General features: G+C 37.2%; 1 protein-coding gene across 1 annotated transcript; it reads right to left on the bottom strand.

Moving 5' to 3' along the window:
* Nucleotides 1-2,682: 2,682 nt before the first annotated feature.
* On the bottom strand, nt 2,683-9,934 carry crip1 (cysteine-rich protein 1). The gene is made up of 5 exons (XM_065288524.2): nt 9,744-9,934; nt 5,503-5,597; nt 5,229-5,286; nt 2,981-3,033; nt 2,683-2,890 (listed from the first exon to the last, which is right to left on the bottom strand). Exons 1-4 carry the CDS (start codon nt 9,781-9,783, stop codon nt 2,993-2,995), a joined length of 234 nt encoding a protein of 77 aa, XP_065144596.1. The 5' UTR covers nt 9,784-9,934; the 3' UTR covers nt 2,683-2,890; nt 2,981-2,992.
* Between the last annotated feature and the right edge of the window lie 3,240 nt (nt 9,935-13,174).

The following is a 13,174-nucleotide window of genomic DNA, read 5'->3' as shown; positions in this document are numbered from 1 at the left end:
ATTTACTTAATAAAGTCAATAAAATAAAAATACAAAAATGCAAAATGGCTCTTTAAGTGATTTAGGTATGAAGAAATGTATTCCTTGTGTTTTTATTGTACTTCTTCAACAACACATATGTAAATTATGGTTGCGGTTGTTCTGATTATGCCATAGGTTAAAAGAAATAGGGGTCACATTACAATGAAAACAATGTAGACGCAGTATGCCCGAAATGTATTAATACTGCACCCACAAATACTCTACCTAGTCTCACAAAGTTTTGTGATATAGTACTGTTTAAAACAATAAAGCATGAGGTACTCCATCTACATCTAATTCAGTAGTACATACTGTAACAGTACATGATTTCTGACGCAGCGTTTGGTTCCACACCCGCTTATAATTTTCAGTCTGTATCGTGATAAGGTAACACAGGTGTGTTTTATTAGAGTTGAATCTATACAGCAAAGTATAAGAGCTGCTATTACAAGGATACCAACTTAAAAATGGTGAGTTGCTATCAAGCAAAAGTCAACGTAAGTCAAGATAAGGGTTTCATTAAAATGTCTATTTGAAAACGAATGCAGAAACACAAAGCTTGTTTATAAGGTCATGTTTAAAACACCATAAGATTAAATGTCCTGGGAAAGGTTTATATCATTACTGGTACGATATAATTGGTGAAAGGTTTCCACAAGTAACTCTGGGAATCATATAAAACTACTGCGTTATTTTTGAGGAAAAGCAATAAACCTCTTTGGTGCATAACATCGTGATGCTTGCCCATTTAACATTGCTTTCACAGAGGGGAAACTGACAAATGTCCTGTCATAAAATTAAAAGTTTACAAGACTGCCCTTAAACAAAAGGATTACAATGTTCGAAGTAAAAATGTGCAGTTGTATAGCTAATGCCGTCAGTCTGAGTACCATTATTTTGCTGCCTTAAATGAAACCAGTTCTTTAAAAAGTGGCTGCAAAAAGCCACATTTTTTTAAAGCTTTTTTGTGTGTGAAAACCAAACACACGTATATGATGTAGGTGCATATAATGCATATTGATTTGACTTTATTTAAGTTGCACCACATGTAACAGTATGTTGCTTTTTAAGGAGCACACCACATGTATTAAAAATAAACATTTTACTCACCCTCATGTTCTTCTAAACCTGTATGAGATATTTTAATAAATGATGTTAACCACATAATTGTCGGCACCCAATGACCCAATTTTTTCCTTGCTGTATACATTTCTTTGTTGTGCTGAACATAAAGGAAGATATTTTAAGCAATGTTTATAAACAAACAGTTTTTAAGCACTCTTGACTTCCATAGTATTATTTTTCCTACTATGGAAGTCAATGGTGCTTTTGCGGAGTTGCGTATAAATAGCGCAAATTGTGAAAATCGTGCAATACATACGGCAAATTCCAATTTGGTGTGCATATGAAACGCCAGCCCTTCCCATTTGCTTAAACGGCACATCTTTTTGTCGTTTTATTTATTGGTTTCTCGATTTTTGTTCAATTTTTTACCCTTGACGCTTGGGTTAAGGGTTAGAACAACTTTTTGTTATATAAAAATGACATCCAAACCCCAATTATAGCCCCAACTCCAAGCGACGATGGCTTAAAAATAGACAAAAACATGGATAAACCTGTATATTAAATAACCTCCTTAAGCAAATCTAACTCTAAACACAAACGAAAATGGTTTTAAAAAACAGAAAGAAATTGAGAAACCAATAAATAAAACGACAAAAAAGATGCACCGTTTAAGTGAATGGGAAGGGCTACCGCTGGCGAATTGTCATGTTTGGGTATAAAATCGTAATTTTTCACTATAGCTCAAAATTTGTATGTGTGCATTCCGATTCATTCAGACAGCATGGGTTACATTTAGATCAAGATAAGTTTCAGTCCAATTGTTTAGTCTCAAAACATTCAGTCAAAGAAATATTCTCCCTGTGAGGTAACTACAATAGCGTAGAGATGGCGGTGGCTCAAACTTGCACAGCGGCATGATTTCAATTAGATCTCTATAAAAATAGATGCGTATGTGCCCAATGCTACTTTCATTAAAAAATATTTTAAATGGCAAAGCTGACTTTTGGAAAATAACACCTCATTCTCTCGCTGCCTTTTTTCCTCCAGATCGTAATAAAGGATCTTTGTTTAGGGGTAAAGGCGGCCAAGTTACTGTTGCCCCCTGTTTGTGTCTGTTACCATAGCGACTGCTGTCCTCTGACCCGCCAGCAGTTGTTCAATAATGGATGGTGGAAAGGAGCAAAAGAGGTGCGGGTACACACAAGTCAAACAGCCGACGGGCGGAAGTCTCTGATCTCTGTGATGTATATGACACTCCCTTTCTGAGTCACATGGAAATGTATGTGGGTTCGGTGTGAGCATACATGTGTTCACTCTGGTATGCAACCATACAAGGATATTGTAAATACAAGCCCATTGTGACACTTTGAATCAAAAGTTACCGATTAATCCCTTGGGCGAGCTGTTTCCCGGACATCAGCAGTGATTTGATAGTGGGCTGCCTCTGAATTTACACACATCTGTTCGACAGCTCTGGAAACTGTTACAATACTAGCTTTTAAAGACATCTGTTAGCTGCTCAAAGTGGAAATGGCTTGATGATGCTGTCAACCGGTAATGTGTTTACAAAAGCAAGATCATTTGAACAAAAAGGCAGTAGTTTAAAACAGACATTTATTGTATACAATGTTCACTTCAATTAAAAACAGAATGAAACATCACTCTATGCCGCTAAATCAGACAGCATTTTTATACAAATTAGTAGTTTCAAAATGATTTGGTCATGTTTATTTTTGGTTTAGCCATAGGTGGATAAAATAGTGGCATCCATGCCTCTAAAAACATCATTTAAAAGGTAGTAAACCTGTAAATGAAAAGAAGACCATGTTAAATATCTCTTATTTTAAATGTTACACAAAACAATTGATAAGTTTACAGTATAAAGTTAGCTTACCTGTATAACAGTTTATTTAAATGTGTGGCTTTCAGTGCCGCCACGTCCAAACCCTAAAGGGTAGAAAAACAAAAGCAAAACATATGAGAAAATTTGTCCGCATTGAGGGAGTTCGTACATCCAAAAAATAATATCAATCTATACTCATGTTCGGGAAACATGCACGTGTTACGGATGTAACAAAAACAGGACACAATGTTTTTGGGAGACATACTTTGTAGGAATTCTGTGAACTTCTGTGAAGCAATAATAGTATAATACCCAACAAATGAAGAAGGGACGGCTCTTCAAAGAACATTTAATATTTATTATAATTTAACATTTGTATGTGCATTTATGAGAAAGATACAATGTTATGGATGTGGCATTTCTCAGTAATGGATTTGACAATTCTGAAAATTGCACTTACTCAACTATGGAAAATAATGAAAAATCCTTTAAAAACTTTATCAGAGACTTTGCATGGACATTTAAGGCACCAAATACTGACATCTGAGATCAGTATGGTTAAAAATGTTTCTTTTCATGATAAAGTTGACATTTGCACGGAATTGCCCATTTGATGTTAGCTTAGCAGGCTAATTGATTAGCATGCTATCCATAAAAATGAAGCATGAAGCTTAGCTTAGTAGGCTAAACCCCTAGACCCCCCCCAACCCCGCACCTAATCTCAACGTCACAGGAGTCAAGGCAAATCGTACAAAAACCTACGATTAGCCTGCTAAGCTAAGTTTCATGCATGCATTTTTATGAAAACACAAAATAAGGGACATTTAAATAATTATGTAATATATCATTTATCATATATCACATTATCATTTATATTCATTTGCATATTTTCATGGTTAAGAACATAAATGATGAAGTGGTAATGTTCGTAAATAAAACATTTAGCCAAGATTTTTAAAGGTGTAATGTGGTTTTAAGCCAACGCTATCTCACGAGAATTCATACAAAATGTATGAGTTGGCTAACTCATATTAATTCATACGACCACATTCGTAGATTTTTGTACGATTTGCCTTGACCCCTGTGACGTTGGGATTAGGTGCCGGGTTAGGGGTTGCGTTTCGTTATTGTTTTTTCATGAGAATCGTACGTTTTTGCACGATTCACTTCATACTAATTAGCCAACTCGTAAAATGTGTGATCAGGCTGGTTTAAGCGTTATCTAGCGGTAAGATTGCGAATCGCACCAACCTCAAAATGAAACGCAATGAGAAGCTACGGTAGCTGCCACAGGACAAACATCATTGTCTAATGCTACGTACACACCAAACGTGGGGCATCGCGTTACTCGCTCTAGATTGCTCGCGGGATTTAACTTCGTGTCATGCGAATTTTTAGCTCAAGTTTAATATTTTCACTTTAGGCGAAGACACGGTTGAGGCGAATAGCGCGTGTTTTCGCTGCAAACGCGCCACCCATAGCGCGTCATTCGCATTGCCCCAAGCGAGGACGCATCTGATCACGTCTTTGCATTTACTTTGTATGTAATCTACTCGCACAAATCGTTGAACTCGCGTATGGTATGAACCCACAGTAAGACAACGTAGGGACGAAACTCGCTCTATAGAACAGTTTGCCCGATTAGGGCTACTGTAGAAACATGACGTCAACTTTCATGTTGTATTTGTATGTATATAAAAACGTCTCATTCTAAGGTAATAAAAACAATACACTTCGTTTTGTACGGTCTTTATACACCACTAATAAAATAGTAATGTATATTATATTGCATTTCTTTCAAAAGATCCTTCTAAAACTCCCACATTGCACCTTTAAGTCAATTGTGTTGTAAAAGTTAAAAGAGTGCCATTTTTGCATTGGGTGTCGCTGCAAAATGCAAGATGATTGTATCTTAAAATTTTGAATAACTTATGGGTGAAGGGAATTTGTGTGTTTTTACATGTTGACAAACATGTACGATTATAAGGAAAAAGCATAAATCAAACCCCACGCCCAACCCCGCATCTGAACCCAACGTCGCTGGATGTGAAAGCAAATCGTACAATACCAACATACAAATGAGATCATACGAATTCATACAAATCAACCACCTGGTAAATCTGTATGTATTGTCATAAAATTATGTTGGTTTAGTAATGATCATTCCCACAACCTTCCCCTAAAGGTTTATGAAGTAAATCAGTACGTACAATGCAATGCTCCAGTAAAACGATAACCTTACAGCACATAAACAGAGCAATTATCCATGCCTTTGACACATTGCAGATTGGTGACTCACCTTTGGGTCCAAAGAGTGCAGCATAGCATGGGTTGTTACAATAGGGTTTTCCTTCATGCTGTAAGGTAAAACACATTCATCAATGCAGAGAATATTAATGGAGTTTAATGGGGTCCATAACACTGAAAGTGTAACCCCTTAGTTTTGTCAGGTAAAAAGTGCCAAAAGATAACAAGAATCTCCATTAAACCTAACTAATAAATGAATCTGTGATCTGTTCCAAAAAGTGCTTGGCGGTATAATGTGCATTTTTTTAAAAAGGCTATTAACTTACCTCTGCATGTGAGCCCGCTGAGAGGGTCTTATTGCATTTCTCACACTTCAGACAGGGTCTGTGCCAGTCTTTGCCAAGTGACGAAACTCTCTCCGCTGAAACACACCGATAAACATCATTAATTCAAACAAATATTGAAAACATGTACAGTACATTCAGGCAAATGTTGAAGATGATCCTCCAGAATGCATATTTTTCAAATCAGGACAAATTGAAAATTTTCATAGCCAATATTCTGTTTTATCAAATCACAACATTTTCTTATGAAATCAGTGTAGAAATGCAATGAAAGACGGGAAGAATCTACCATCACTCATTATTCTCACAGATGTTTTCATAAAGGGTTCAGAACAAAGTCATCCAGACATGGACAAACTGGCTGATTTGGCACGCTCATGAAGTTCATGTAGGGACGGGATAAGCTTGTAAAGTCAACAAAGCTCATGCTCTGAACTGTTTGCAGATCAGACGGATAGTCTCTGTCTGCGTCCGGCGAGCTTGAAGGATTAAAACAAGTCTTTTCGAATCTGTATGATCTCTCCGCTCAGAGCCGATAAAGTCATGACAGTGAGAACACGGTGGGTGCGGACACAGGACACTCCCAAAGGAATTTATTCCTCCCTTCCCTTATAAAAGAGGGCGATAAAGAAGCCATTATCTACAGCAGACAGAAACAGCCGTTATGGTGAACATTGTAAAATATGTGGGAAGATGAGACAAACTTTTGCATGCTTGGACGTCTCCAGTGGAGGAGACGCTCAATTTGTTCCTTTTACGAGGGAGGTTTTAGGCGAAGTCTGCTTAAAAGCATACTCCTCATGTTCAAAAGATTTATCGCTCTTTGAGTTTAAAGCCACTTTCAGCTTTTTGGCAAGAGCAACCCAAGGATGCACAAAGGGGGGATTAACATTTGCCTTCATGCGTGTTAAAAATGAAATGAGCTGTTAGCACAGGCTCCAGACACAGTGTGTTGAAGGGTAGCACATGCTGTACATTATGACTATTGTTATGGAGTGCTGCAAGCTGCTGTAATTGCCGCTCGTCACAGACGACACAGTTAGTCATGTCACATTATACAGGAAGCTCTTTTGTTCAGTGCTGGACACATGATTCGGACAAATTTGGAGAGTTGGATGCAGACTCAATGGTCCATGTGAGAAATAACATTTGGAAAGGACAAACAGGGCAGAAAGGAATTCACTGGGTTTGGGAGCAGCAGTCTGTCCCAATACTGCCAAGAAGAATGAGTTGGGTCATCTAAACCACACCTAGGGCTGTTATTACCTAACTTCCTTCAGCAGGCCAACACACACTTATCTCTTTTTTCTTTGGTACATTGGACTGTTTCATTACAAAGTGTCCTAGACAGACTGTACAATCTACAAACCACCGATTTGGAGTGATAACATTTGCAGTTTTTACACATGCAGACAGCACACTAACACAACTACGGATAAAGAAACTGTGCACTTGTTTTACATGTATTTCCTATCCCAGCATGCAGTGACTTTAAAAGTAAGGGTTGATGTGAACTGTGATGCTACCAGGAAAAAGCATGTTTTGTGGTTTAGCATCCGGCCAAAAATAGCAACTTTTGCGCAACCAATGCTATGCATCTGTTTGTGTGACAAATATGGGGGGGAGAGTTTGGGGAAACATGTTTGAAAAGTTATTATTGCACTGTTTAACTTACAACAGATATCAGTTTAGCAAATTGCTTGGATAGCATATCTCTAAATGGATTTGCATTTTATAAACTTTTAGTAGATATCTAGTACATATACCTCTAGTAGGCATACCTCAGAATAACTGAAAAAAAATGTGTATTTTTTTAAATGAACCCCTCGTTTCATTTACAAAAAACCTGCACTCTACAAAATAATATCAAATCAACATATTAAAAAGTTGAAATTGTTTCACTTAATTTGTTAAGTTAAAGTAACAAAAAAATATAAGTTATGTCAACTTATCAAAAGTCAAAACTTAAAATAGGAGGTTGATTTGACTTGAATCAAGTTGTTTTAACTTCATGCTGCATCTTTTTACAGTGTTAAGTCATTTTTTTGGTTAATGCACAGGTTGAAAATATTTTTTTTAATTACAACCTTTGCTTTTTAATCTTTATGGTGTAATTTGTGCACCAAAGATCTCTGAAAGGCTGCAGTATATGCTGCATTCACACCAGCCGCTGTAGAGGCGTCAAGCACGAGTGATTTCAACGTTAAGTCAATGTGAAGACGTGTTGACGCGCGTCTGGAGGTCTCGCGGCGCGAATGAGGCGTTTAGCGCGGTGCGGTAGATGCTATTCCACCTCATTCGCGTGTCTAGTTTGCGCAAATGGCGTGAATTGAGCATTGCCGCGGGAAAAATTGAAACTTTGGTGGAAAAATTTGAACTTTGGCAGAAAAACGTGCCGTGTTAACCAATCAGGAGCTTGCTCTAGTAGTGACCTGATTACAGGAAGCGAGTGGAGTCGCAGAAGCCCCTCCCATGATGCGAATTTCCACGTGAATGTCTCGATGACTGGAATTTCAAGTGTGGCTTTCACACGTGAATCAAGCGGCAAACTAGACGCGGTATACGAGAATTTTACGCCTCAAACGCGGCTGGTATTATGCTACGTACACACCAAACGCAGGGCATCGTGTTACTCACTCGCGGGATTTAACTTTGTGTCATGCGATTTTTTTCACTCGAGTTGAATATTTTCAACTTGGGCGAAGACGCGTTTGAGGCAAATAGTGCGTGTTTTCGCGGGAAACCCGCCGCCCATATCGCAACATTTGCATCGACCCACGCAAGGACGCTTCTAATTGTGTCTTTGCATTGACTTTGTATGTAATCTACTCGCGCAAATCGTTGAACTCGCATCTGGTGTGAACCCACAGTTAGAACAGTGAATGAAAATTGCACAGTAAAAAAGTTGGTTTAACTTAAAATAGTAAGTTAGGGGTTTCCTTAAAGTTAATTCAACTTAGTTGACACAACAACTTTTTTGAGTTAACTTATATTTTTAAGTGAAATTAACTCAAAATTTTAAGGCAACCAAGTAATTTACTTTTTTATGTTGAACCAACAAATCCTTTTTTACACGGATGTTAAGAGATTTTTGTTTGAAAGAGAGTTTACATGTTTAGAACAGCTTTTGTAGAGAACTGTAAATAAAAAAGTATAGTTTTTTGCAAGAATAATCTAATGTGGGATAAGTGAAGAGACATCTGAGAGCATCTTTATTGCTATCGGAGGAAATCCAGCAAGCTTACATAACAGACAGAACTCGATGAATATCCCACACCCAAATATAAACTACACACCAACTGTTATATGAAATATTCAACGGTTCACATTCAAAGAAAGACTTTGTGTTTAAAAACACCTAAGGGAGCCTACTAGATGTAAATTAATGTAAATTAACATAAAGATAGAAGACCGAATGGACAATAAGTTTAACAGACAGACAAACCCCAAGCCCTGACTCTCTCAATAGAGAGAACTGTTTTTGTCTTAATATAATTATAATATATAATTATATATACCACTAAATTCCACAGGGACTTCTTTGAGGAAGCAAGTGTTTGCAAACATGTGACATGATATTCATCTGCCTCGCATGTTATTCTTGAATGCATATGAACAAAGGGTGTATTAAAAATTCAAATAGGTTGACTAAATAAACAATGCAAACAGGTTACTTTACAATGCAAAACAGTATATTAGTCAACATGTTTTGCATTTACCAACGAGTACACTGACAAACATGTAGCATTTAATGTTCTTATTTATTGTTCATTATTTTAAAAAAAAGTGACTACTAAGAATAATGTAAAGTCTTTGCATACTTATTTTTTATAAGTAATACTTAAAACCACATGCAGGTTTTAACTCTCTAAAGTGTAAATAATATACTGTATAATGTAATAAAAATTGTTATAATTCTATAAAATACTGTATAACTTTATTTTTACCGCTGCAAATGCTAAAGTCAAAGTCAAATGAGTCTGCACAAACTACTTTTGCAGTAGTTTCAAACAGGAAGTCTCTTCATCATGTTTCAGTTGACAGCAGGCTTCCTTGCTAATCTCCAGAGCTTTTGGTAAATCATTTATTCCGTCTATTTTACAATGTTTAAATTAAAATAAATAGCAAGCTATAACAACAAAGTGAAGCATTTGAACATGTGAATGTATTAAATTTTTAAAGTTGCCTGTGTATACACGAATATCTTACATAAGTTTCCTTACCAAAGTACACTTCCTTCTCGCACTTGGGGCATTTAGGCATGTTTGCAGTATTTTAGTCCCCTGACGGAGAAAAAAGTCCTGTTTGTAAAGAGTTGAGAGATGGAGAGCAGCAACGTCCACCTGCAAGCAGCCACGCCTTTGGATTGAGCTCATCCAACATACAGCCTTATTTATAACGTGTGCACACGCGACGGGGGGAGAAAGAGAGAGCGAGAGAGAGGCAGACCCAGAGCGGGGCTGTGCGCGTTCACGAAAAAAAGAATATGCACGCTGTTTCTAAATTTCCTGTAATAGCCTATTTGTATTTTTTTTCTTGCAGCTTTATATTAAGTTGAATCATTTGATATATATTTTTTCTTCAAATGCACAATTAGATCGTTCGGAGATCATAACATATTGAGGATACAAATTTTAAATTCAGTCAACTTTTGCTTTGGGGCTAAACACTTAGCTGCTATCAGTTTCATGAAAGAACAAGAATCTCGTCCAGCTGTTGAACTTGTTGACAAAATGATTTATTTTTGTCTTTGTATCACTATATTATTCTTAAACCATGTGTTAGGCTATTTGTTTGATGACTTTTATTATAAAATGTGGAAAATATTAATATAAAAAACTAGCAGGTGTGTCTTTTTCAAAGCACACGCACATGAGGAGAGAATTGTGTTCATTTGAATACGTTTGCAGAAAGTTGTGCAAATACTTGAGCCTCGTCATTGTTTGCGTGAATAGCTTTTATCAGTTTTGCACAGAAAACAAATGAGCTCACGTGCTTGCGTGTGCTTTAAATGGACAGAAACATGATACGGTCTTTACAAACCTATATTTTATTTCAGTGGGATTGGCCTTGACAAATGACTATGCAATAAATGTCTTATGCCTCACGTAATATACACAAAACAGTCATGTCACCTGGAATATTTGGCTATCTGATGTCATCAAACACCACCAAAGTTTCAGAAATACACAGTTTTGCTCTGTCTTTGCTGATAATTCTTACATTTTTGATAGGTGATGTGCAATAGCTATCGGCTGGGTTTCAGAAATGTGAGAAATTCAGTAATAAGATAACTAAATACAACAGAAGGGCAGCTATGCAATGAAACATTGTGTATATGAAACTATGTTTGTTTATGTCTGTGTGTTGGCATTTATGTGCATGTATATGTTTGGTGTATAGTGTCTGTATATGTTTGTTAAACAGCATCAGTTTGTGATGGATCAGATAGTATCTGAGAGGACAGTAACCCAACCCCTATATTGGTCATACGCTCCATGGTAACTGCCCAACATATTGGCAAAACAGCATAATGGCGAATGTAGAACCACCCACTCGGGCATATAGCTTAATGATGTCATATTATGTCTTATCAGATTTTTTCACTTGAATATTTGATGGTATGATATTATGCATAACATAACTATACAATATCATTATTTTCTCATACAGTAGGATAGCTATTATTGTGTGAAAGTTATCTTAGTAAAAGTTGCATATTTATACAGATTTTCAGTGTGGACCCCAATGAACAAAAATAAAGGTACAAAAGCTGTCACTGGAGCAGTACCCTTTAAAAAAAGGTCCTAATATGTATCTTTGAACTACCAATATGTACCTTTGAAGTACTAATATGCACTCTCTGGGTACAAGGGTGTACCTTTTGGAAAGGGTACTTACCCAGTGACAAAGTTTGTATCTTTATTTCTGAGAGAGAATACAACACTTGTCGTGTGTGCTAATGGAAAATAAATCTATCCTGAATATAAATGGTGTGCAGCAGTTCCTGCATTTGGCTGCCTCCCTGTCCCTATCCTGTTGTGTGTTTTGTGTTGGATTAATCTTGACAGCTCTACACACAGCTGATCCAACAGCAAACTACCAGCTATTTAATGCCACCCATGTTTACTCACTCATGCCTGACCTCTGTTCCATCTCAGCAAACTCACAAATAACCCACCCAGTGTTTCATCTCAAGCTGGCTAATGCTCCAGACCTATTGCTTCGTAATTACACTCCTGTACACATGCAGGGCTTTTCTTCGTGTTGTAGGCCCTGTGAAGTTCACCATTAGGGATTTTCTACTGATCCCAATTTCCTCCCTTGTTGACTGTTGATCCAGCAAACCATGTTTGCAGAGAATTTGTTTACCATTGCCTTCCAGCTGTATTATTATTGTCAGCTTACCGTCACCAGGAATGTTATCTGATCTCAACACTTAGTGTGATAACACAATGCGCTGGCTTTCGAACTATTCATTTTGAAACAATGCCAAAGGATTAAACTTTAAAGGTTTGTAAAGCAAATATTTCTGAAAGAGAGTACGTGATCATTCACTCTCAAAAACAAGGTACAGAAAGGTACAAAAGTTGTCACTGGGGCGGAACCTTTTTAAAAAGTACATTTTTGAAATTAAAAGATTCATATTGGTACCTCAGAAATACACATTGGTACCTTAGAGGTACATATCAGTAACTTAGCGGTACTTATTGGTACCTTAGAGGTACATATTGGTACCTTAGAGCAGTGTTTCCCAACTTTTTTTTCACAATAAGCATTAACAGATCTGTACAAACCTGCATTGCAATGCTTAAATGACTTGTTAAACTGGAATATTATACTGTATTAAACATAGTATTCACATTTAATGTGAAACTTGATCTTGTTTTGATGAACACAAATTATATCCTGCCTGGAATTGATGACAGTGACACGGGCAGCTGTGACCTGGTAACTAGCTTCAAGTGCTTTTTCAAACACTGTGGCAGTGTTATTTTTCCACGGCACACCAAACAACTGGTCACGCCGCAGCACAGTGGTTGGGAAACAATGCCTTAGAGGTACATATTCGGTAGTTTGATCGAGAGGGGGAGTAGTCAGGAGTGATGATGTTACTGCGTGCTGAGGTCGAAGTGCTGCAAACACAGTGCTCTTCCGCCATACAATATAGTTCTCATTGTTTATCCACTTAAGAAATCGCCACGTTATATTTTGTGCCACCATACTTACTTGTGTCACTACTCATGTAATAATCTTTAAATAGGGAAAACATGGAAGTGTTTGGTGGCTTCTATATTCATCCCTGTTTGGATCCTAAGGAATAAATGGGGCTAGGCTAAATGCTAACACATTCACGACACGCTGTAGAAAGATTAAGTGCACGCATTGAAAAAATATAATATGTATCGTCTAAGTTGAGGTAGGGACATAGTAAAATATTGAACTGTGGTGTTGTCCTTTAGTAAACTACAAAAACAGAAAGAAACAAATTAAAGGTGTAATATGGGACCTTTAGTGGCATCTAGTGGTGAGACTGTGAATTGCAGCCAACGGCTCACTCCACAGCTCACCCCTCCCTTTCAAAATGCATATTGAAGCTACGGTAGCCACAACAGAAGAAACACGTCATCATCTGAAACAAGGTAATAACAAA

The sequence above is a fragment of the Paramisgurnus dabryanus genome, chromosome 17, assembly GCF_030506205.2.
Source record: "Paramisgurnus dabryanus chromosome 17, PD_genome_1.1, whole genome shotgun sequence".
NCBI lineage: Eukaryota > Metazoa > Chordata > Actinopteri > Cypriniformes > Cobitidae > Paramisgurnus > Paramisgurnus dabryanus.
This window is presented reverse-complemented; position numbering and strand designations above follow the sequence as displayed.

Bases quoted from the DNA above. Each gene is read 5' to 3' on its own strand.
- crip1 (XM_065288524.2), bottom strand. From the start codon at position 9,783: ATGCCTAAATGCCCCAAGTGCGAGAAGGAAGTGTACTTTG. The intron at 5,287-5,502 runs GTAAGTTAATAG...TTTACCTTACAG, and splicing joins CAGCGGGCTCACATGCAGAG to CATGAAGGAAAACCCTATTG. The intron at 3,034-5,228 runs GTGAGTCACCAA...TCTACCCTTTAG, and splicing joins TGCACTCTTTGGACCCAAAG to GGTTTGGACGTGGCGGCACT.